Source organism: Alligator mississippiensis, chromosome 1 (genome assembly GCF_030867095.1).
Source record: "Alligator mississippiensis isolate rAllMis1 chromosome 1, rAllMis1, whole genome shotgun sequence".
NCBI lineage: Eukaryota > Metazoa > Chordata > Crocodylia > Alligatoridae > Alligator > Alligator mississippiensis.
The window spans coordinates 72,723,050-72,749,303 of NC_081824.1; the positions used below are offsets into that span (position 1 = coordinate 72,723,050).

General features: G+C 41.4%; 1 protein-coding gene across 3 annotated transcripts in view; it reads left to right on the forward strand.

Annotated features, from left to right (window-relative positions):
- LOC102563183 (cytochrome b5 reductase 4) overlaps positions 1-26,254 on the forward strand; it is a 72,354-nt gene that overhangs the window by 1,999 nt on the left and 44,101 nt on the right. For all 3 annotated transcript variants that reach the window (XM_006265931.4, XM_019496888.2, XM_019496885.2), the window contains exons 2-10: positions 1,232-1,385; positions 6,185-6,285; positions 8,002-8,086; positions 13,436-13,477; positions 17,661-17,712; positions 19,036-19,093; positions 19,240-19,333; positions 20,465-20,497; positions 21,866-21,988. In XM_006265931.4, coding sequence (XP_006265993.1) covers positions 1,232-1,385; positions 6,185-6,285; positions 8,002-8,086; positions 13,436-13,477; positions 17,661-17,712; positions 19,036-19,093; positions 19,240-19,333; positions 20,465-20,497; positions 21,866-21,988 — 742 coding nt within the window. The remainder of the gene's footprint in view (positions 1-1,231; positions 1,386-6,184; positions 6,286-8,001; positions 8,087-13,435; positions 13,478-17,660; positions 17,713-19,035; positions 19,094-19,239; positions 19,334-20,464; positions 20,498-21,865; positions 21,989-26,254) is intronic.

The window sequence follows — 26,254 nt, forward strand, 5'->3', positions numbered from 1 at the left end:
GCTGGGTCCATGGCTGAATTACGGTGTGTGAAGCCCTGTTTGGGACATGTTGTTGGTGAGTAATGGCTGTCTCTTTCTGTCTTTTTCTCCATTTTCTCCTCTTCTGTGCACTTGTATGTTCACATCCATTATGCTATAACCAGGAATTGGAAACATGGCAAGAGAGCTAAACCTGGTAGGCACAAGTGACTACAGAAAATGGAGACCTGTGGACCATAAGTGGTGCCTAAGTATATTTTTTTGTCTGTGTGAGAGCTTTCTTTCCAATCTTGGTAAAACAACTGTTTGGATATTGTTTAACAATGTAGACTAGTTTCACCATTGGCATAAGTGGCTTTAATCCCATTTGAGTGTGGAATTGTTCAAATCAACATTGCAATCTGTTTGCATTGCACTGCACACTTCACAGAGGTTTCCTTTATTCTCTGGGCAGAAGTTAACCCTCAAGGCTTCCTGACATTGCTTGTCCTGTTGCTGAACATGGGTCCAGATGTGGCCCCCAAGGAGTCCCCACAGTGTAGATCCAGGCCAGCAGGCCAAGGGAGAGTGACACCCCTGATAGACCTGGTCCTGCATAACATTAAATATGTAATATTTCCTGTGTGACACTTTCTAGTTCTGGCTTTCTCTCTCATTGTCTTCTGTGTGTTCATATGCTCACATCCTTTGTGTTATAACCAAGAATTTGAAATATGGCAAGAGAGCTAAACCTAGTAGGCAGAGGTGAATACTAAAGTTGGAGATCTGTGAACCTCAAGTTGTGCCTAGGTACCTTTCATGTCTTTAGCTACTACATGTTCAGTAAATTTGAAGGATTGTTCCTAATAAAGGAACAATCCCTCGTTTACATTCTCCCTCGTTAACATTCTTGATTGCCTCCTTTCTGTGAATAGCCAGCCTTAACATTTTGTAGCTGCTCCTGTGTCTCCCAGTGAGCAGGGAAGTGACACTGATGACACTGCAGACTCCTACGGTGAAGGTAGTGGGGTACATTTCTGGAAGCTCAGGGTGTGGAGGGAGTTGAGAATTCCACTTAGCCCGGGTGTGAAAGAAACTTCCCTAAGCAGGTTTACTGCTGTCCATAGAGTTCTAAATAGCAGCAGGAAAAACAAACAAGATTGTTTTTGCTCTCTCCCAAGTGATTGTTGGTATTGTTTTTTTTAAAATTGCATTTAGATGTACACCTCTTCCTCTAGCAACAGCCAAATTTAGTATACCTGCTACTTTTTAGGTACCTTTGAAACCAGGCAGAAGTCTTATGGATTGGATTCGACTAACTAAAAGTGGAAAAGACTTGACTGGTTTGAAAGGAAGATTAATTGAAGTGACTGAAGAAGAACTTGCTAAACATAACAAAACAGATGATTGCTGGATCTGTATAAGAGGTGAGTCATTTGTAGGCTGTCTGTATACTTTTTTTTGTCTGCATCAACTCTTTCTTTCCAAACTTGGTAAATCAGTTGTTCGGATATTGTTTACTAGTTTAAACTTATGTCACCTTTGGCAGAAATGGCCATAGTCCCATTTAAGTTGAAGGTGGAGTTGTTCAAATTGTCACTGAAATCTGTTTTTTCTTGCACACGTTACAGGGGTTTCCTTTATTCTCCTCTTACTCCATAATTCATTATAGGTTTTTCTGCAATAGAAGATTTTCAGAGTTGCAGGCATGTTAAACTTCCACATGTCAACTCTTGCTTACAAATTGCATATCGTAGAAGTTAGTTTTGGCACTTCCAGTACCAAGCTGTGCTTCCTTAGGAGCTGATCTTCATTGTGCATCTGAGTTCCTTGGAGGAGGTATACCAAAAACCAAGGGTAGCAGAATTCCATGTGCTTATGAAGACATGTAGTTTACCTTGCACTGGATGGAGTGGAATTAGGCACATTCCTTGCTTAGTAGAATTTTAGATTGTTTATACGTTGCTACTTTGGGAAAAAAACCCATAAAGTACACCTTTCAAACCATACTGCTAATAATTATTTGTAAACTTCAGTCTTTAGGCATGTATCGAACAGCAGCATCTTTATTGTACCACATCTCTTGCTTCCTCTGGTAGGAGTGAGTGAAAGCATCATTGCACTTTTCCAAAAAGAAGGAAAAATGCTTCGTGGCAGTAGCAATTTCTTCAACTATTTGGGGGAGTTTATTGCAGTTCCTGGCTGCAGTTGGGTTACATTGTGAATAATGGGGGTTGATGGAGACAAAAATACCATTTAGAAGTGAATCTGGAACAAAACTTTAGAACAGTTACCACTCCACAATTGCTAGTTTTGTATGTGCTCGCAGAGCTGTAATAATAGCATTGTATAGTGGTTAGCATGGTGATCTGTTTCATATTTCACTCTTTCCCAAAGAGAAGAAAAGTTCTTTCTTCAGTCAATTAAAAAACAGATGTATGATCTTTCGTTTTTATTGTCCTGATGATGTCCTCCCTCCCACTGCCTGTTTTTTCCTTTTTTCAAGATATTGTTCAAGATATTCATTTTTATAGAAATAAGTTATTGAACAAGCATATTCCAATGAATTGTGTGTTGTTTCTGCTGAAACAGTTTCAAGAATTGGAGGAGGAGTTGTTGCTAGGGAGGATGTGTCAGGTGTAACTGTTATTTCAGCTTGCATCAGTAGTGATGCCTGAAGGAAATTGGGGTAGAGGGCCAATAATTTTGCTACACTTGTATCCATTCAGCATAGTCACAAAGAGGTTTGGGAGTTTGAATTGTATATATGTGTACGTTGTGAGACTGTTATGTAAATGATTTGTGAAGAAATGTGGACTTTGGTGTAGTTTTAGTTGGCACTTCACTTAAACTGGGAAGAAACTGGTGAGACGTACAAGATGGAGCAAAGAGGCAGGGGTGGAAGGGTGGGAGATGTTGCTTTGAGAGACTTGTCAAATCTTATATCTAAAGTTGGTGTTACAGAGGCTGGACTTCATGGCCCAGATGGTCCCTTCCAGTCCTGTGTTCCTATGTGTCTGGCTAATTATGGTGTCCTACCACTTTGGATTTCAACTGAGTAATTTTCTCATCGTGTAATAATCACTGCTGCACACAAGGTGGCATAGCTAACACATCCATGAGAATAAGCAGTCTACTATTGTATGCCAAAGTGTTCTGTCTCATTGAAGTGAGGCCTATTTGTTGTGTCATGACAGAAAGCCTAGGCCTGTCAGGGGCTACAAGTCCCCTTCAGAGGAACAATCGGTGACTTAACAGGAATGGGAATGAAGGTTGAAGTTAACAACCAGGGTGCCAGAGGAGGACACTGAGCATAGAGCTTGGGACAGCACCCACTGCTCTTCAGAGTTATCTGAGAAGCCACTGAACACTTCTCGGTGAAACTGCTCAGAGACATGCACAGATAAAGGAAAGGAAGACAGCCCTGCAAGCATATGGATGCCTTCTAGCCAGCATCACTGTCCTCTTATAGAAATAGTAACATGCGCATGTGTATTAAATACTTCTACTTTTTTATATCCTGTTCTATCCAAAGATTGCAACTTATTCATGTGGCATTTTTGTAAAATACATATGCTTATTTTCCAGAGTTCTGCAAAAAAAGTTAAGTGACTTGCCTATGATTTGAATTAGTTATAGGTAGCTTTGGGGGTAAGATCTATGTCTGTTGTTTCAGTCCTGGGCTTTAATATATCGATTATGCTCTGAACTATCATTTAAATTTAATGTGTGCCAAAATATACAGATTCTACAGGTGCTTTTCTGCTAAAAAGTCACTTTAAGAGAGATGAAAGTTTGGGAAAGTTTAATCTTTCAGGTGTGAATATTCGTAGATCTGAGATAGTATTGTTCAGTTTGAGGACAAAGAAATTAGGGAACCTTCAGTGTGGCCTGTACTAGAACAACACAAGTGCCAAAAAAGGGGTGCTTGGAAACTTAACTTTTATTGAGGACTGCTGGATTGATTTCCTCCCCCTCTCCCCACCCCCTCTTTCGGAGATCATCTGTATGTCATTTAATTGACCAGCAGTATTGGGTGTTCATGATCTCTGAAAATCAGCCCTGGGTTGAAGTTGTATTTCTTAATACTGTCTGGTGAAAAACTGTTTCAGGTCAAGAGAATTTAAAAATGCTTTGTATATCACACCCATGTTCATCGTGTAGGATCTTTCGGTCTCTGTTGTGAGACTTTTTAAATCTGAAAAAGGTGGGTCAGAGATGGGTTCCTCTGAAACCCTGACCCTTGCCTCAGTGAATGCATCTTATGCAGGACTGATTATATTGCTGTAGAGTAAATAGATGCACATCCATTTTATTAATTTCTTTAAAATTTTGGCTAGTAAACATCACATAAGTTCTTTATTAAAATAATATTAAACTTGCAAATTGAAGTAATTGTAAGTCTGGATATACCAAACTTATGTCTGCATATGGATTATGATAGCTGTTACTTGTTTGGAGGCTGTTTATTTTTCTCAAGAGCCTCACTTCACTGACTGCATAGCAGAGAATGGTTAAATAAGGCTGGGTTTTGGAGAGTCATCAGTAATAGTTCAGCTGTGGCGAGATGAAAAAAAAAAAGTGCCAGTGGAAGGAGAACCCAAGAAAGCTGTTCTGAGAAGGAACAAAGGGCATCAAAGTAGAACTTGTTTAATAAAGAGAGGATACATGTAACCTGAGAGTGCATGGGTTTGTATTTGTGGGTTAGAAAAAAATCCTGTGTAATTATAGGGCCACTTAGACACATGCCAGATGCCTGTTACGTGCTAATTAGCATGCATTGGAGCAGACTCAATTAATCAAGTCTGCTGGAGTGTGTTAATTAGCACACTGCAGCAGCCTCAGTGTCACACGTATTCAGCATCCCTGTGTTTGAAAATGGCAGTGGCAGCACTTTAACTAAAATTTGTTGAACGAGCTCCTAAAAGCCGCTTTAATTAAAACGTCCCCCTTTCCTCCCACCCCAGAGCACGTGTAAAGATGCCCATTGTTCTAAAAGATAAGCCTATAGGGGGTTATTATTTGAGTCAATTTTAAATCTTGACCGCAAAGATTCCCAACCTTTTTTTTCCACGACTCGGTGCTGGAAGCGGAGTGCAGCAGTGGGGGCAGGGGCAGGGGAACTCCCAGCATGGGGCGCAGCTCATCTTTTGTGTGTAGCACCACCAGCATTGCTCCCACAACCCTCATTTGGGTTGCAACTTGGTGTTGGGAACTGCTGCTTTAGAGTCTTTAATCAGAAGTGTGAAGTTTACCTGGAGCCCCAAGGCTGGATCCAGACCATGGGGCTCCTTGCACATTGGATCCTGCCTGGGATGTGGGGGCAACTGTTGTGGCTGCCATAGCAGCAACAGGTTTGGAGTCAGCAAGAGGTTATGTGTTGCCAGAAGTCTGGGGGTGGTAGTAAGACTAGGGATGGGGGTCTGGCAGCAGTGAAGGTTTAGGGGTGGTCACCGCACTGACCCCAACTTGCTGCCAATATCTGTGGCCTGTGGAGCCAAAGGGATCCATATTCTGTAGCAGGTCACACCCCCCAAGTTTTGGTAGCACCGTGGCTGGCTATAGAGGCTCATGGGCTGTATGTTTGATACCCTGACTTAATTTAATGTTAACTCTTAAACACAAGTATTCCAGTGGAATTCAGTAGGTAACTGATTGCCTTAAGTCAGTGGTACCCAACTGGGGGCGTGCTGTGGTCCTGACCTCGTTTGCAGGGTTTGGGAATTTGTCAGTTGGGGAGGGGTAGCAATATTACTTGCCACTGTTCCTGTGCCACTAAATTTCCCAACCTTTGGGGAACTGTGTCTTCACCCCACCACCCCCAGGGTGGGTGCCATGGCTTTGCAGGCCAGAGGTTGAGCACCCCTGGCTTAAGTCTTTGAAGGTGTGGGGTCTCTAGGCAGCTTGACATTCCTCTGTTTAATAAAACATTATAGCTATTGCATTACATGTACAAATTGCATATGAATTTTTCCATTCTGCTTCTTTGTATCACTTTTCTTTTTGATAATTTCTGTATTACTGAAAAATCAAAGTGTGTAGTATTTGGCAGTCACTTCTAACATTTGTTATTCCTTCATGTATGATGCATATTTAAGTATTTCTCCATTATTTTCTCTAACTAAAGAATATTGAAATACTTTAAGATTAAAATGGTGTTTTCCTTGTCAATGAGTGCACACATTTTAATTTGAGCATTCTTTGATATTTCCATTCTTTGATGCAGGGCTTGTCTATAATGTCACTCCGTATATGGAGTATCACCCTGGTGGTGAAGGTGAACTAATGAAGGCAGCAGGAGCTGATGGTACAGATCTTTTTGATCAGGTAAGAGCTCTGGGACTGAATGACATTTACTTTGTCAAAAGGTACTTTGATAATTGCTCATTTTTGCAGTTTCTTGGTGCATTCCACTGCATAATACAAATGACTTGGTCCATGCTCTGAAAATGAATATATTTGTAGCTGTTACATTGATGTGCACTACTGTTGTTAAGATTAATACTGTAATCTGTAGCATTTTACACTTGGGCTGTCTGTCTTTGCTTAAAAAAACAAAAGCGGTGTCAGCAAGTCTGCCATTCATGGCTTTATTTAAATTCAGTCGTCTCTTCTTGAAAATGTGTTTAGTTTTCTTATAAGTATTGTGTGTATTTTTGTACATGAGTTTACATACTCTTTTGTCAGTAAACACTATTTTTAAAAAAGGTTACTTCTTTTTTTTCATACATGAATACCCTTGATATACCCTGTCTTTTTGATTCTTAGAGCAGAAATAAAGTAGAAGATAATGTTTGAGATCTTTAGGAAACCTTTCAATTGCTTGTATCATTTTGTCTTGGATGCCTTGAAAAGTGTTTAGTTAAATAAAAGGTTTACAGTGTGTGTGCATGTTTAGATGAAGCTCTTCCCAAAACTGATGCTGTTTTTATTATTTTTTTAATTAACTCAATAAGTTTATTTTTAGAAACATAAATATTCTTTAAATCTCGTCTTGACTTCTGTGGCTTCCATGTACTGAGAAATAAGCAGTAGGAATTTCAGTGCTTTTCTGAGTGTTTCACCTGTGTGTAGCATAATGAAAATGCTAACGCAGAAAAGTACTGTAACGTCTACTATTGATGTATGTTCTTTCACTGTACAAAAGCCATATGAGCCAGCAGATGACATTTAAAGAATATTTATTTCTAAAAACAAACTTAGAAATAATCTCCTGTTTATACATCAAGTTTGAAAAGTGGTTCACCTCTTTTAACCACAATGGATCATTCCAGCTGGGGAGTTAAAGGCCGCTGGATGTGTTGGTAGTCATGTTATTCCTTGTGTGCGGTTAGCCTTTATCATATTAGACTAATGGACCATTAGGCTCAGGCAGACCTTTGCCTTTCACATGACATCTGATTTTGTTGTTTTTGTTTTGTTTAAAATCTGTCTGTGGCTATTTAAATTTGTTTGTTAAAGGATTTTACTATCGTCATGAAAAAAGTGAAGTAAAATGATGCAATGGCCTTTTCATTTGGATTTTTAAAAAATGTATTTAGGTTAATGCTCTTGCATGCAAAGCTGTGATCATAGGCGGAAATCCCTTCATGTGGAGATGTTTGTTGTAGGAGCTTGGCATCAGAATCATAGAGAAGGAGGGCAGGAAGGGACCTTCAGAAGTTATCTAGTCGCCCCCTGTCTGAAACGGGATCATCCTTATCCAAACTATCCTGTGCAAATCCATAATCTAAACTCTTTGTAAAACTGCTGCTAACCCTGACACAATACATAACACAGTACCGTAACCTTCCACAGGTATGGCAGGAGAACCACAGCAGCCAACGTCCTATCAATGTGCTGAGCTTGTGGCCTTCCCAAAAGTCCACCCAACTTCAATTCTTGCCTCATAATTTAGCGTTTAGTAGAAAACTCTGGTTCTTGTGCTCTAAATTTTGACCTCAAGCACTTTTTTACATATTATAAAATGTATATTTTATTACATATAGTTACACAAATGCAATTTATTACAAATAAGTATGTAAAAAAACCCTTCTCATACAGGTTCACCGCTGGGTCAATTATGAGTCTATGTTGAAGGAGTGTCTTGTTGGAAGAATGGCACTCAAGCCTATTGCCCTCCCCAAAGGTATGTTTTATTGGAATGAAACACTTTAAAACCATACTTTAGAAATCAGGTTATTTAAGAGCCTTAGGACACCTAAAATCATCAGTGTACCAGGTAAAATAGCACTCTGAAGCAAAGGAGTGGATTTAAGCCCCTGGCAGACATTACATTTACAATATGACTAACCTGTTAATTGTGCCATAAATAGTAACCTCACCATAGGAAATTGGTGACACAACAACATGAGAAACCAGCCACAAAAATATTCCATAAAATATGTGTAATTTTGTGGCTATTTTACATCACAGCTTAAACTGAATGTGTGCAGCCTGATGCAGGGTGCACAGGGGGGCTTGGTTGACAGCTTTCCTTGAAGTTGGCAGATTGGCAGCTGTATGGTACAGACATGTATGCTGTCCCCCTGACACAGTATGGTATTTGCCTTTCTCCTCAGCTCTGGTGGGGGCTGAGGAGCAAGGTATATTCTGGTGCTGGGTTATGAGGAGCTGTGGAGTTGCCTGTGACCCAGCAGATTCACTGCTTTGCCCTGCTGCTTCCAGGGAACTGTGGAGCAAGGCAGTTGACACATCCTAGCCACGGGGACCGTGACATTGGGAAGAGGTTCCTTGAACTTTGGGTCCCCATGCATTAGGACCTTTCTGACATCCCCAGCACGCAGGGACCCCAGGATCAGGGAACCTCTCTCAGGTTCTAGGCTCTGGTGCACTAGGACCTTAAACTGCATGCACAGGTAGACTGGACACAAGATTTTTTGACATCCTGGTTCATGGGGCTCTGGGATTAGCCCCAGTGCGGTCCTGGGCCTGAGATCTACAATCCATTATTGTTGGTCTCAGCCCTGGGACCATAACAGACTCTCAGACTAGCTCCAGAACAGTCCCAGAGTTGGGTCTGACCACCAGCTGATTGTTGGTCCAAGCCCTGGGACCCCACCAGAGTCTTGAATTACCTGTAATGCCTGAGGTCCTAGCCTGAAGATCTTATCAGAGTCTCTACAGCCCTGGGACCACACCAGTTCATGCCAGGTTTCAGGTATCTGGCTATCAACTGGCTGGTACAGGGGAACCCAGTACCATAATCCCAGTCTTGCCCTGCACTGGCAAGTAGTAATGACATGATTGAGATCAGATCTCAATCGTCTCAAAATAGTGTCCGGCCATGCATTTGTAGCACGGTAGGAGGCATGACTGTTGGGGTAAGGGATCAAATCCCATCACTCCATTAAATGAACATGAACCAGGGGTTTTACTTATGCACATCTGATTTTTCCCAAAGTCATCTTGCTGAAGAAGGACCTATTGCATGTACATAGCCTTTTTGTGCATAATATGCTTTTGTATTTATTTCCAATTGGTCAGTTATTGGGAAGCAGAAAGCTCAATAGGGTTGACTTCTTACTTTCCATATCATAAGGCCTTGGCCAGCTGTACTGTATTGCTCCCCTTGCAAACTTCAGAACCCTGTGAAACTGAACTGTGGCTTTCCATATTGTATATCCACAAGGTAATGTTTCTTTGAAATTTCACTATGTCCATCACTCAGTCACACCCTCAAGAATATTCTCTGCTTATTACTTGTCTCTTTGAATAATGTGAACCACTTGTAGTACTCAGATAAATACTTTCCTAGCTGTGTTTTTCAGGCTTCTTCAAACTTTGAGGTTTGTTGGCCTTTCATGGAGAAAAAGTTTGACCTAATGATCTTTCTTTCACAAATTCTTTCCTGAATGGAAACCCAAAACTGATTGGTGCTTCCTTGAGTCACTGGGAGAGAGAGAAATTAAAGGCTGATGTTCTGAGAGGTTTTAATCTCTTATATTTAGGGACCTGCCAAATCTGCAATTTTGTGGATTCTGCGAAATCTGGCATTGCTTGTGAAATCCAGGCAATGCCTGAGAAATATGTGGAGGGAAAAATAACTTATGGAAGAGAAAATGCTGGCTGCTCAGAGGGAGCCAGCAGTCCTCAGCATGCTGTGGCAGCCCCGCAGGCTAAGGAACAGAGGGGCTGCAGGCAAGATGGTTGCCACTCCTCCTGCTCACTGCTTATTGGCTGGAAGGGCTTCCTGTCATGTGGCCCCACCCCTCTCCACCAACTGGTGGAGAGGAGCGGGGCTGCATGATGGACAACCCTTGCAGCCAATCAGCAGGGAGTTCTAAAATTGGCCCCATGAATTAGGTATGTCCCTACTTGTACTCATGCTGTCTTGTAAGTCATTTTCTCATTAAAAGCCAGAAACAGTTATTTCTGCATAGCAGGCCCTTGTCTTGGGTTGGAACTGGGCATAATTACGATGGAAACCAGGACAGGGTTCATATCTAAAAATGACCTTTTTCTAGTTTTTAAGTGGTATCTTTTAGTATAAGTTTACATATTTATCAATAAATATTTTGTTTTCAGTTCTTAGTTTGCCTTGTAGATCTCTGTCGAATTATAATTACACTTACGTCTTAAAATGATATGGCCTCTAACTTTTATGTACTGTATATCTGATTCACATACTTGGAGAAAGTGGGATACTGGATTTTAGTGTTGCTGTCACAAATTTCACTCATGGTAGAGTTTTATAGTCAAATGCATCAACACACGAAAGATCCACAAGAGAATGATTTAAGCTGTGGCAGATGAGTTGCAGCCACTTAAATTAGCCTTTTCAGGAGGCAAAATAAACCAAAATTGATAGTATCTCTTGAATTCATTGCAATCTACATTTCCCTGCAGGTAGAGAGAGACAGCTGTGACTAAAAAGAATTGCAGCTAGTCAGAAGGGCATATACAGATCTTCTCAACTCTATCTTAGCATTTTGCTTCTAGTAGCTATGGTCATTTAATTGTTGTTGCAGGGGGAAAAAACGCTGCGCTTGTTTGGCTTTTCTCTGTAAAATTCTTGATCTCTCATGAAGAACTGAAAGCTTGATATTAATATCTGCAGTATAAAGCTTTGGAGTGGCCAGCTGCATGCAAATGGCTAAATTGTTTTTAAAGGATAAAGAATGCTTTACTTTAAAATTTGAAATAAAAGAAGTTTAGTTTGCTGAATGTTAATCAATGCAAGTAGAATTAAACAGATCTGCTTTCCATAATCCATCAGATCATTTGTAGTAGTTTAATATTAGGCTCCATAATAAACACCCTTCAATCAAGGCAATATCTGATAATAGAATTATCAATATTTTCATTTAAAAATGCTAGTACAAAATAAGTTTTCTCATCGGGAGCAGTTTCCTTCAGGGGAATGAAACTGCAGGATTCTATAATGAAGGTCTACATCGGGGCAGGCAATTATTTTGGGCAGAGGGCCACTTACTGAGTTTTGGCAAGCTATCGAGGGCCACATGACAGGCAGCCAGGGCAGATTAATATTAATTTTCTAAATTTGTTAGGGACCCTGCAGGCCGGATAGAATGGCCTGGCGGGCTGCATCTGGCCTGTGGACCATATTTTGCCCACCCCACCATATAGTCATTCTTTGCTATTCTCTTTACTTAGTAAATTGGCAAGAATTCAGTAACACAATGGTTATTACTACTAGGCAACCTTGACTTATAGTTTTATGTTTCCAAAACATTTTTTGTTTACCAAAATTTAAACTTCTAAAAATAAGGCAATATTCAGTGTTGAGGTAAATCCCCTTACCATGGGAATTATCTACAAGCACTCCACTCTATTTGCTGTACTGTGTGTTAAATCTCTCCACCACACAACACAACTGGAGTAGCTTTGCAAAGCAGTAATTTTTGACACAAGAACACGGAACTGGAAGAGCCTTTCTTTTAGGCACTGAGTCTAGGACTGGCTTAGTAAAGAGTCTAAAAAGCTGAGGTTAAGTAGAGAGATGGGGCAAGAACAGGGACATAATATCTATAGGGGTCTACCTAAATTGTGGGGCTACTTACCAACCTGCTATTATTGTCAGCTCAATTAACAAATAAGAGTGGTGGATGTAAATGTTCCAGCCTGCTGATAAACTGCATAGATCTCAGTTGATGCCCTAGAATCACACAGTTTCTCCTTTTTTGTTCGCATTGAAAAGCCTAGAAAATGATACATTTAGAATCTGTGCAATCTTATTTAATCTGCCTTGCATTTATGTATTACAATACCATCTTTAATGATGTTATTGCATACATTTCCCATCCCCGCCAAGACCTCTGCCTTATTTAGTACAAAGGCAACAATATTTCTGGCAATTCCTAACTCTTGTAGCTTTGACTGTAGAACAGGGGTGGGTAAAATACAGCCTGTGGAGGGACTTTGTCTGGCCTGTGGTGCGTCCCTCAGTCCCAGCTGGCCCAGGCATTGTCCAGCTTGTGGTGTGTCCCGCTGCTCTGTGGGCACACAGTGGGGCTGGGGCAGCTCCACAGCTGGACTGCCTTTCTAGGTAGCCCAGGGGGTGGCAGCTCCTGTTGCCGCCATTGGTCCGCTGGCAAGGACCCTGGTCTGCCCCGTGCCTGCTCCAGACTTGCCTGCCCATGCTGAGCAGCAGCAGTGGCCAGGCAAAAGCTGCTGCGTGACGTGGGGGAAAAGCAGCCCCGACCTTTTGATGCTGCTGGTTTCTTTTTGCTGCAGCCACCTGGAGCCCGTGCCTGGGCTGCCCTCTGGTTCCTCTGCACTGCCACCATTGCCTTGCTGGGCAGCCGTGGTGGCGGTGGAGAGCAGCCGCAGGGCAGCCAGTGTATGGGCTCTGGGTGGCTGCAGCAAGAAGGGCCCAGCAGCAGTGAGGGGGAGGGGCCGCTTTTTCCCCCATAGCCAGCATCAGCTTCTGCCGGCTGCAGCTGCTGCTCAGCATGGGCAGGTGGTCCAGATCTGGCGTGGCACGGGGCAGGGCAGGCTGGGGTCAGGGCTGTGCGTGTAGGTTATGGATGGTTCGCTCAGGCCGGGGCGAGTCCAGAGCAGGCATGGGGCAGGCCAGGGTTGGGGCTGGGGCTGTGTGCTGTTGGCAATGGTGGGGAGGAGCCGCAGGGCACACAGGCACCAGGCTGTTGTGGGAGGAGGGGGGCAGGGAGTGGGGAGTGCAGCAGTTTCCCAGAACTGCCTTTGTGGCCAGCATGCCCAACCAATTGCCTGCCTCTGCCGTAGAACCTGCATGTCTTTTGAACATGGGTGGATGAGTGAGAGGGGCAGAGAATATGGTTGGATGCAGTTTAATTTTTGAACTTTGAAAAACATTGCCCTAATTAATCAGTGTTAGAATGCCTTGTTGTAACTTTGTTTTTTCTTCTGCACAACTGTGTAGTTTTTCTTTTTAGTCCAACTTGTTGAATTAAACTATGGCAAACTGAATTTGCACATTAACTGTGGCAACTATTCCCTATCTCAGTAACTGTTGACTTTTTTAACATTCTTGTAGAATCTACTTCTGCTTTATCTGAAGAGAAGAAATGTCTAAATGGTAAGTTTCGACATGAGGTGGGGGGGACAGGGAATGGGGAAAAAAAGTAGTATCCCAGAAAGTTAGCAAGAGGAGTAAATGTTTATGCTCCATTTCAATTCCTGGTGCATTTGAATATGGTGACACTGAAGTAGAGTTGGTTAGGAAATTGAAAACTACAGCTGACAGAATTCTAATGCTAGCTTTTGGTATTCAGCATTGAAAAATGAATCACGATAGAGAAGTCTGCCTTTGCTTTAGTACCCAGGTTTTAAAATTCTGAGTCGAGTACAAAAATGCAGGCTTGGATTTGTCTTTGATCTTGTTTCTGTTTTTCTGGTCCTGTCCCCTCTTATTTTAGGAATGCTGCTTCTGAGTTCTCACTTTCTGTTTTCTTTTCTTTGCCTGGTGCCTTTCATGTTTTCTCTCTGCACAGAATGTCCTCACAATCTTTCTCAAATCTTGCTGAGAAAAGGCTGGCTTCTTTCTGTTTTAATATTTATAATAAGTAGTTCCCAAAATTAGAGGTTTAATATTTTTACAGGTGTTTACACAGCATGCATTATGTAGTCAAACCAAGTTACTACTTTCCCTGACTTTCATTCTGTGCCATTTAGACTAATAGCTCTGTGGTAGAGAGACTTTAACCAGATGTTGTCAGAACTTGATTAATAATTAGACTTCTGAGGGCACAGGAAATTAGAAAATTAATTCCACTTACAATGTGACCTCAGAGTTCTTCAATGAACCTTTATTGCTAAGCATTTTAATTCAAATAGAAGACTAAAGCCCCTGGCCCATGTTGCAGTTATTGTTGCAATTAACTCATTAATCGCACCTAAATAATAAAAGTGCTGTATGTTCAGCCAAATTATGGTGCCATAAAGAGGTAAACCAGCCACAAAGTTGTTCCACACAAATTGGAACATCTTTGTAGCTTGCTTGCATGGTGCCATAAATTGAATGTATATCATCCCCGTGCATTGGCATAGAGAGAGGGTCAGCATTGGGTCCTGGGCTGATGCCAAAGAATATCAGGTTGCAAGATTCCATGGCAAGGGGAATTGAGAGGCTTCAGCTGCTGGAACTTAGCAACTCCTGAACCTGGCAGCCATTTCTACCTTGCCCTACACCCCCTGTAGTGCAAGGCACTTAAAAATGCTGGGTAGTGTGGAGCTGGACTGAACCTGAGCTTTTTAGACATCCCAGGGCACAGGGACACTTGGATGAGGGAGACAGTCCAAACCTAGGTTTCCAGTTCCTTGAGACATCTAAAATCCATGTGTGTAACTTGGTTGTCTTGGGGTTGGGCCAACAATCACCTGATTGTCAGACCTGGCCCTGAAAGCCCTGGGTCTCAAACTGGTCAGGGTCAGGTCTGACAATCAGATGCTTGTTGAAACTGCCCTCAGAGTCTTGGACCCAGGGCTATCTGGGATGGGTCCAACGATCAGCTGATTGTCAGACCTGGCCCCAATATCCCTGTCTCTCAAACTCACCTGGGACTATCAAGGCCAGATCAAACACCCTCAAGTCTGGAACCCACCCAGGACTGCTGTGATTGGGTATCATCTCTTTGTTAGACCTACCCTCCAGGATCTTGAGCCAACTTGGGGTCAGCTAATTGCCAGATCTGGCCTCAACAGCCCTGGTCTTAAACTGGACCCAGCAATTTTAGGGTTGAGCTGATTTGATTGTTGGACCTGTCCCAACCAGCCCTGAGTCTCAAAACTCTGGTGAGCTGGGGCAGGCCTGGGTCCAGAACAGAGTTGCCTTAATCTTCGTCTGCAGGATTTGACTTGCGGGCAGCTTAGCAATGGCACAATGGAAATTAAAGGTATTTCATATCCCATCTGAAACATTGTGCCTCTTGCTATGTATGTCTGGCAGGACAGGCAGCATAGTATTTGGAATTCAGCATAACATTTCTCCGTTTCCAATTATGCCAGTTTTTTTTCCCCCTCAAACATCTGCCAGGGGCCTAAGTATAACATTATTTTCAGTGACCATTGATTTCTTCTGCTTTCTTACGCTGGTCTGCCAAGTGCATTGCTTTTTATCCTCTCAGCTTAATTGTCCTGTTGAGAGCCTTGGGTTTGCCTAAACTAGAAGAAAAGGGAAAAAATTATTAAATATACTCGCATAAGATACTGCCTACTTTTATTTGCAGACTGACTTTCTGAGATCACCAGAAATTTAGCAAGAGATCATAAGCATAGCTTATAGCTTTTTGATTTTGCTTTCTAACTTGGAGGCAAAACTTCTCTAGTGAGAGAAGTCTGACCCATTAAACTTCCAGCATTAATTTTAATGTTTTTTTTTCTAATATTGGTGGTCTCTGCTCAGAAATCAACAATTCTTAGTCATGTAACCTGGTTTATTCAAAATCACATCAAACTTTAATAAACTTGTGAAGATTTTTTATTTTATTAAATAATTCATTCTGGAAAGATTGTCTCGAATATTTTTCAGATGATTTCCATAAGATGAACTATCTGTTAATCATATTTTTATTAGTTTTGCTGCAAATTGAAGATAAAAAGTTAACACTTGGTCCCAAGTTTAAGGCTTTCTTAATATTCCCTTGCTTTATTTTCTTCTATTTTTATTTGTATCTTTTATTTTTATCTTTCTCTTAATGTCATTTTGTTGCTTTGTAATAGCAGAAACCCTCCCCCCCAAATCTCTAATCTTATTATGCTCCATCCTATCTGTTACATGTAGTTTATTGCCCTTATGCATATTGAATAGTATCTTTTTCATCAGGTGTAGGCGCAATGGGGTAAAAAGATGTGTGCGTGTTGTTAATGGTATGGGCAAAGGCACACTTAGAATGGCTTCAAATGGGGAGGAAGAGCAGCTGCTTGGAACCATGCAGCAGCTGTTATGCTGTAACTGTTATACGTGCAAAACTTTGTAGAATTCAAGTGACAAAATTGTCCCAAATTTGACCCTGGATGAAGCAGTGTTAATGGTTTACAGGTGCATATATACATAATAGCATAACAGCTGCTCTCTAGAGCAGCAGCCCCCCTCATTTTGAAGCCACTCCAAGTGTGTATTTGTTCATACACTCATTGTGAGTAGTTAATGAAACTGGCTCTGGAGTTTAATCCAGTCTTAGGGTAGCTTGGTTCAGCGGAGAGCAATCTTTTGGCAGGTATGCCACAAATTAGTCCTGCCACCCCCACCCCATGCAGTAACATCACTCTCCATCTCCGTTCTTACAACTCAGCCTAACCTTTGTCCACTCAGATTCCTTCCACCTGCTTGATACTACAGATCATAATGAATGTCAGGCTTTTCAATTTTCTCCACAGGCGTAATGACCAGTTTGCTGCCTTACTTTTGGTGCTAGGGACGAGGACTAAATGTGAATGTGAACCCTTGCTTATATTGATGCTTGAATACTTTTCTGCCTCAGTGTCACTTTGGTTAGTGATCAGGATATTTGCTTTACAGGCTGAACAGTGAATGTTCCCTGCAACAGTTTCCTGGACAGTGGTCACTCTCTGTCATTTAAAGTAGGGGGGAAATAGCTACCGGGAAGAAAAAGCCACTGATGGAAGCAGGTAGCTTAATGTTGTGAATCTCTAGTGAGGCACTGAGCATAAAGTAGGTTTTACAAGGATCGAAAAAATCCTTGCTTGGTTGAATAATGGTAAATCTAAAGTAGTATATGGCATGAATACTCACATCTAGAGTGATTCTCTAAATGAACTGTCTTGTTAGTTTAATTAGGTGGGACTAACATTGTAATATTTTGAGAGTTCAATATAATACTAGCTGTTAAGAATATGCTAATCCCTACCGGTACAGTTATCTACCTCTGACTTCCCAGTGCATGTTGCACATAAAACAAACTCATAGCAAATGGAGAGGAGAACAATTACAGTACATTTAGCATGGTTATATGCCAGTTGTCTGTGGTGTTTGGATTTTATGAGAAAAAAATGTCTGAAGTGGAGGTTAGTGTCATGATTACATGAAAGTCCATTCTCTGAGGGGCAGTTGGTAAGAAGCCTGTGAATCCTTATAATTATTAATGACAACACAAACACCAAGTATTCAGGAAACACAGCTACACTGTGAAGTAATTTAAAAAATTCTCTGGATTTAATATTAGAAATAGATATTTTCACTTTGGGTGGGTGACTGTCAATGCAAATGTTTTAAATAGCTCTTATTTGTTTCTCTTTTTTAGGCATGCTTCCTGAAAGTAAAATAGTGGGTACTTCTAAAAGTTTAGCTCCAAGGTATTCAGCTATATTACTTCTCCATGTTGTTTTCTTGTTAAATAGCATATGTTGCTCTTAGCAAACGTAGAGAATTTTTTTCGTACAGAGAGCACAACAAATGTTTATATGGGGAACATATATCATTATCCTTTTCTTACAGATAAGGAAATTTTGGCCTTGGGAAAGTTACCGAAACATCAGGTTGTATAGAAGTGCAGGGAGAATAAGATCTGTTCATTCCTGGTTTGTAATATTGTAGTTTCTCTGGACTGTACTCCCTCTGATTCGTGATTCCTGCCATTTGTTTTTCCATATTGCAAATAAGTATTGATGATTTAGTTTATGTAGTTATTACATAAAGTAGTACCCACTATCTCTTGTATTAAAGCCTAGAATTATTTTGCTTAAATACATTTTTTGAAAAAGGCTACTAGGTAAGTGTACTCTTTGAGTATATCATTGCTGGTAACTCAGGAGGGTCTCTGCTCAGCAGAAAATTATGTGGTTCTGCTACATCTAAGAAAATTGACTCCAGGCAGGGCTTGCATAGAGTGGGAAGTGGCCAGTGCAGCTCTGATTATATTGATTTAATGTTTATAAAATTTGTTGAAGGACTGCACAAGTATTGTGCTGTGCTGTGTGCCAGTTAGTCTGTTTCTATCTCCTAATGACTTTTTCTCCCATCTTGCTCTTCCAAGTCTGCTTCATCATTTGTGCAAGCTGTTATGAAATTTATCATGGATAAGAGTGACTGTTAAGTGGGATGAGGAATGAGCTCAGTAGGGATGTTTGCAAAATGCAGAGCTGAAATAATGTTAGTCATGATGGTCCAGAAAATATTTTAAAAGTAAGGGTTTTTTTGTGAAATCTTACATTGGAGCCGCTGGGTGTATCCGGATGAGTGCGGACATGTGGTATGTGGTGCTGCAGACCTGTCTGCAACACCACACACCACATACGTAGGCATTCCCCGTGCTGCTACTTTGTGGGGGGGGGGGGGGGGTAGGGGGTCTGGGGAAGGGGAAGAGGGTTCTTGACCTTGGGAGAGATATTCTTGACCCTGTTTTCTCATTGGGGGGAGAAGTGTTAGATCAGCTTATGGGCCCAAAGTGTACCCTTCATGACCTGACTCAGGCCTAAGAAAGGGCACTTAATGCTCAATGATATAGTTAGTCCAGTAAAAGATAATCAGCAAATTGCATAAACAGTCTCCAAATGTACATTTATTTGATTTCTAATTTCACACAGAAAGTTCTGCTCAGAAGCTTCAATTTAAATATATTATTTGTGTGCTCAGTAAGATTTGTAACTTCTTTCCTTTTTTTTCTAAATATTTCACAGCTATGATTGGTTCCAAACGGATTGTTCTGTCACAGTTGTTGTATATACTAAACAAAAGGTAAATGAATTTTGTCAAATAAGAAAACACTATCCAACTGTGAATATTATTTCTGACATTACATTTCAAATTAACATTTTAAAAATAAAAATTTCACGTGGTCTGAATTTCCTTTTTTTTTTTTCTTTTTTTTTTTTTTGAACAAGGGCATGAATTCAGAAATGGTGATACTTGACTATGAAGATTCTAGATTGAGAGGAGAGATCATTATAAGGGACTATTCATATCTCTTAAATATTGGTATGTGTTTTAGTTTTTCAGTAGGGGAACATATTTGAATTCTGCCAACATTTAAAAAAAACCCCTCCTAATAAATGTTCCTATTTATAGAGAGATCTTTTGCATAAATAGTTGATTTATTACTCTAAAGATCTGAATTTATAGGTTTATTTTTTTCATTAATACTTATATGTATTGTTCTTAAGACACAAGAAATGGGCTATAACAACAAACTGGAAGTGCTTTTTTTTAAAATTACATTCACAATTAAGTGCATGGTGCTGATAACTATAAAAGTGTTGTGTCAGTGTTCAAAAAAGTTAGCCATAAATCAATTAGCCTGTCCTAAATCTGTCAATGTAGTTTTATAGAACAGTCTGGACACATTCAAAAAAATGTGTTAATACAAGTAAGTGCAAGACAGGAGTTTAGACCCTAGCTGCAAAATGTGGTGTGAGGACTGTATATTAGAATGCAATGATTCTGAGTAGAATATAAAGGTCATACTAGACAAACATTCAGTTTTGTGTGATGCTTTTGTGAGGAGTGTAGCAATCCTCGGATGTATAAACAGGAAAGTAGTAGAAATAGGGAGTTGATTTTTATCGTATCACTGTTGATGAGACCTGTTATTGCAATATTGCTTATTGTTGTAGTGTCAACATTCTTAAGAAGGATGTTAAGCTTAAAATGATTCAGAAAAAAAGCAACAAAAATATTTCAAAAGCTGAAGAAGGCAATTAAGTCTCTGGGTGAGACTTGATTACAATCTTTTAACTTATGGGAAAGACGTTTGTAAGGTGACTCTTTTTACTACTCTTTACTGCAGAGAAAATACTGGTATGAAATGTTTTGTTGATTGAAAATTCAAACCAGATACATTGAAATAAAGATCTTTAAACAGAAAGAATTAACCATTGCAATAAACTCTCAAAGGAAATAGTAGATTTTCCATCTCCTGCTGTCTTAAAACCCAGACTAGATGCTACTTCTGGAAGTTATGTTTTAGCCAGTCAAATTATTGGACTCGGCACAAGAATTATTGAGTGACATTTCAGGTTATGATTTGTATAGGAAGTTTGTATTAGATGATCTAATTCTCCACTCTGGCTTTAGGCTATATAAAAAAGCTTGTTCTTTTATTTATTTTAGAGCTAAGTAATGCTGTTCAGGAAGATATTGCTGGTAAGCTGTTTATGTATTTGCTTATTTTCTTTTGTTTGTAGTTGTTTTTTTTCTCCCTGTTCCCTAACCTAGGGAACCTAACCATTGGATCTAGCCTACCAAGCTGGAGAGGGGCTTGGGTGGGGGGCTTCACCTATGCTGCATTGTGACCAGCAGCTGGAGGAAATGGCAGTGGTGCCCTGGTCTTATTGCTAGAATTCCTTGGACTTGAGCTGTGTCATTCAGCCTGCTGCTGGAAAACCTTGCTTATTCCTTCCCCAAAACTTGAATGTGAAAACAGTTTACTATACTTTATTCCCAGTTTGATTAATAAATATTTGTTTAGCAAAAAAGTTGATAGCTTTCTTTAAACATCTTTTGAACCGTCAGACTTACAATTTTCTATTAGAAGCCCCAAAGAAAGTATATGTTGCTTTTCAGGAATTTTGCTTGGGATTAATGTTTGTACTAACATTAAGTATTTGTTTCAAAAAATGAGTAATTGAAAACAAATGTATATAATTGTTAAGGAAAAAATGTGTTGTGAGCAAGCTTCCATATTTATAATACAGTATATAATATATGAATAGGAATGACTATAAAATCATAAGTGTCTCCTAATAAAGTAGGAAGACAGTGAACACTGTGTGTGTGTTAGGGTTCCTGTTTTTTAAACTTCCTTTTTTAGGAAGGCAGTTACACCTAGACATCTCTTAGAAGTTCAGCATTAATTCTGATTGTTGAAAAAGCTCACAGTTTAAGATAAATCCATCTTGATGCCTGAGAAATACTTAATATAGAATATTGATAGTGTTTTGGTCCCGTAAATGCATTAGATTGGATTAATTAGTTTTCTTAGGATATTTTAGGCCTACAGTGGAGACTGTCACTTTTCCATATTTATGCAAACAGTGGGACATTGCATCAGTGATGAACAATTGATCGTTTTGATTTCATGAGTATTAACTTCTTGACCATAGTTCCTAAATATACTGTGATGCCTTCTTTATTTATGCATAATAAATTACTCCTATGTTTTTTAGTGTATTTTCAATATGTGTTAAGGTTGCCCATGAAGTACATTTTAAATATGATATTTTACTTGAAAACAGTGATCCCAAACTAGTTGGTGGCCAAAGTAAATAAAAACTTTCAATAAAAAGTTTGTTGACGAGGCTTCATTGAGGTCCTCAAGATATTTTGCAGGATTTGATCTGCAAGTTTTGGAACCACAGATTTAATGCAATTCTATATGTTTTGAGAAATTATTAGATACTAATTCTTGTTGAAATTTATTATAATGAAAATTAAATTAAACTAATACCTTTTGTGAAAAAAATCATTACAACTAAAAATATGGAACTCTTTTTCTCCCTCTGTTCTTCTAAGTACATGTTGCTGAAAAAGTGGGAAAGGTGGAGATTGTCCTGAAGAAAATAGATAATATTCCTTGGAAAAAGCTGGGACAACCCTTGGAGAGTCATAATTCATTTATCAAGCGCACAGACCAAGGTAAATAGTCTCACTCCTTTGACAATTGTGTTTGTTCTTTATCTCTTTGAGGCAGCAACCTACTGTACTGCGGATCCAAGTAGCTTTCCCAAAGGACAAGGGATAGATTTGTGTTTCTGCACAGTAGTCCTTGACTTTTATAGTCAGACCTTCACCTGCTCTCAGAAAGGATCTCTGGTCTTCTGCTAGAGAATGTGTAGGCGCCATGCTAGAAAAACTTCCTGTGGCATAATAGAATATAAGACCTCTCAGTTCTGCAGAAAGAAGCATCTTAATATGCTTGCCACCTCTGATGCATGAGAGAACCCTGAGATCCCAGTGAAAGCAAACAATGCAGGAGCATTAAGCTTAGACAGTGAATGACCTTTGGATAGCCAACTGGCAGTAAAAGGCAAATTTCCACTAAGAAATGAACTTCTAAGGGCTCCCATTTCAAACTGTTATCAGCTCTGCCTCCCACATCTGATACAGACAGATTAGTATCTGATAGGGCTGTGCAAAGCTTTGGTCCCTGATTTGATTTGGCCCAAGTCAGTGGCTGAATCTCCAAATCCGAATTGAATCAGGAGACCCTTTAATCTCTCTGAATCGAATCGGAACCCTCCAAATTGATTCGGAAAGATTTGGCGATGTCTTTTCTGCATACCTTAAGATACCAGGTGGCTTGTGAATGCTGTGATGGTGGTGGGGATGAAGCATCCCATAGGAGCACGGGGGGCTCCCCAGTGAGCTTGGCAGCAGACGTGGAAGTGGACCAGAAACACTTCCGGCCCACTTCCAGGTCCGCTGGGGACCACGCTGGTGGGCTTCCCTGTGTCCCTCCCAGCTCAGCGACTGGTGCCTCCTGGGTCTGGTGGGGCACCTGGGGTCTCCCCACAGCCGATTGCCGAGCCGGGGGAAGGGCTGGGGGGGACTCCCCAGTGGACCCGGAAGTGGACCAGAAGTACTTCCGGTCCACTTCCAGGTTTGCCGCCAAGCACGCAGGGACCCCTCGTGCTCCTGTGGGACTCTCTATCTGCCCCATCATTGCAGCATTCATGAGCCATGCCTGGTACCTCGAGATATGTAGAAGAAACATTTAAATCTGTGTCTGTGACTGACCGAGTCGCTGATTCTCCGAATCAGCATCGAATCTTCAAATTCGTCCGAATCAAATTGGGGACAGTGATCCAAATAAATTAATCGAATATAGCCCGTTTCGCATACCCCTACTATCTGACTCCTTGGCAACTTGGTGGTTTTGAGTATGTGGCTGACATTGTGTTGTGTTCTTGAAAGTCGTCTGACCAAAACCTGCAGTTGTTTTTTGTACCATTCTACTTGGCTTATGCTGATGTGACTGTCTGCACCCCTGTTTAAAAGCCAGTCAGTCTGACTTATTTGACTTCCTTTGTTTCATTTGGTAGCAGAATTACAGATTATCAAGAACTAATTGAGATCCTATCTCTAGTCTCTTGCTAGATTTGTGTAGTTGTTTATACTTCTTCCTTTCCCCAACTTGAAAGAACCCCAGTGACCTGAGTTATTAATACGGTCTGACAATAATACACAGCTGTTTTTAAATCACTTGGTATCTTAGCTTTATGTGGAAGGTCATTTTTAGCTTCAGAATCTAGTGACTTATCTTTCTTTTATATTAGATTTTATAACCATAAGATGCTGTTCACTTCTCTCCATTTAAAGATGAGACATCCCAGGTTATCCAAGTTATCTGCTACCTGTAATGTAACTTGTTGCTCACTTAGAATGGTATATATCAGGAGTAGGCAGCCTACAGGCCACAGGCAGCATCTGGCCCATGAAGATTTTAACTAAATCTGCCAAGCTCTGGGACCCAGCAGTCTTGAGGAGCTGCTTTAGCAGGAACTGGGACAGAGGCACCAGCCAGCATGTACTTGCTCAACTACAGACTCATGGAGCAGCTGGCTAATAAGTCACAAAATGTTGTACTTGTTTAATTGCAGTGGGTGGCAGTACTCTGCAGGTGGGAACGGTGTGCGGGGGTGGGTGAAGAGGGGTGTAATGTAGTGCAGTATGTGCAATTCTGCAGTACAGTATGTGAGTAGGGGCTGCCTGTGTCCATCTTCCCTTAGGTGTGCAGGGCCCAGGAATGTTTCTCCCTAGAGTTTATAGGGAGGAGGGGGAGAAAGGGCATCATTCTGGTGGGTGCTCCTTGTGTCCTTCCCACTATTCAGAAACTTTAAGGAGCTGGGATGAGTGACTAAAATGCTCCTGGAGAGCTGCATCTACAATCAGTTTGGTTCCAGTGTCAGCCAGGCAGTTTGCAGTCCCTGCATATGTGCTTCTGTGAAGAAACCACCTGCTGCTGAAGAAAAGGAAAGTTGATAGTGGGTGTTGAGTATTTGATGATCAGTGGGCACATGATTAATCTTTTGTGCAATGCAAAGGCAAGGCAATGTCTTATTTGCAAAGACACTTTTAGCATTCAAAGAATACAGTATCAGGTATCATTTTGATTCACATCATAAAGAAAAGTATGACCGCTTGGTCAATTTAGGAGTGACAGAATAGAAGCTCTCAGAAACACTTTGTTTTATCAGCTGGATATTTTTAAAAGACACATCGAGCAAAACCTAGCGGGTGTTTGATCTAGTTGTGTGGCAAAATTGATTGCTGATGGCAGATCTTTGATAGACAGACAACTCTTAGGAAAAAAATGTATAATGAAAATAATTAAGGAGGTATGTATGTCCTGAAAAGTAAAACTTGATAAATGGTTTAAGTCTTTCTCTTCATATTTTCAGTAGATAAATTGAAGGTATGGAGTTAGATTTGCTTTGCACACTGAAAGAGGTGGCCATAATGTTTGAATACTTGTCATTGGCACTTGGTGAGAACAGTGATATGTCCAACTGCTTCTATTTGTGTGAGGAATAGGTTCTGTGGTTACTGAGGGGCTTAGAGCTCTTCAGCGTTTCAGCAGAACAGCCAGAGGAGATGGCTTATTTCTCTAAATGTGTGAAGCAGTTGACATGCATCAGCTGAGCTAGGAGAAACCGAAATGTACACAACAGATGATGCATGAAACCACAGGATGCCACATTGGTGTAATTAATAGAATACATCAACAATGACATGCAAAAATTGCATGGTGATCCTCCTGTGCAATGTCACCGCACTAGATATTAACAGTTGTTGTACAGCAAGGTATTACTGTGGGAATCTGTCATGGTTAGCTTGGGGCTGAATTTCATTCAGGGCCATGACTTGATCTATTGTCAATTTCAACATTTCCTTGCTGATGTTGAAGTAGAATGTGGAGATACTGTGTAGCTCACATAGGGTGAGGTAGTTCAGTTGCCCCCGAGTAAGAGGCGGTGGCTGCTGCAGCAGAGCAGAGTCCAGCTCTCTTTTCCCCCTCCCACCCCCCCCCTTGCTGCCTGCCTGCTGTGGGCTCAGGTGGGACACCGCCCCCCCCACCTTAATTCTGCATGCACTCCTGGGGGGGTGGGCAGGAGAGACCCTTGCCCCTCAGAACTGTGCATGGGACAGGGGTGGGCGCAGGATGCCCACTGCAGGCTCAGGCTTCTGCCCTGCTGCCCGCCCCTGGGGCCTCTGCAACCTGGTGGTTGTGACCCAGTGCTGTAGGGAACAGTGCGACCACGCAGGGATTTCCTTGCTGCTGCAAGTTCCATGGCAATGAGTCCCCTGCACATGCTGCTGCAGCAGCAGGGGCAGTGGTGCAGGGCTGTGCCCCTCATTGTTACTGCACAGGCAGGGGATGGTTCTCCAGAACAACACAGAGCTCGCAGCAGCAAGGAGATAACCGTGTGGCACTGCTGTTTGATGCAGCACCGCCTGCTGGGCTGCAGAGGCCCCAGGGGAGGGCGGCAGGGCAGAAGCCCATGCCCACAGTGGACAGCCCACATACAGATCTGGGGGTACGGATCCCCCCGTCCCCTCAGGAGTGCGTACAGTGGCGGGGAACTGGTTCCACCCACCCCCGCCCCCCAGACAAGCCTCCTGTGGCCCTATTTGACTCCCCACCGGGGTCCTACAGCCACGCATTGCAGCTTCGGGTCCCAAACACCATACGCTGCCTGGCTAGGTAGGAGCCCCAGCCCCAGCCTTGCCCAACTTCTTCCCTTCCTCCCTCCTTATGGGTCCCCCCCCATATACAGGAGCTGCTTTCCAGGCTGCCTGGTGTCTGTGTGCATATAAAGGCACATGAAGGGCCCTGCCTGACTGCCCTCCCCGCTCCTTACAGGGTAGAACTTTTCCAGCCTGTAGAGGGCTCTTTGCAAA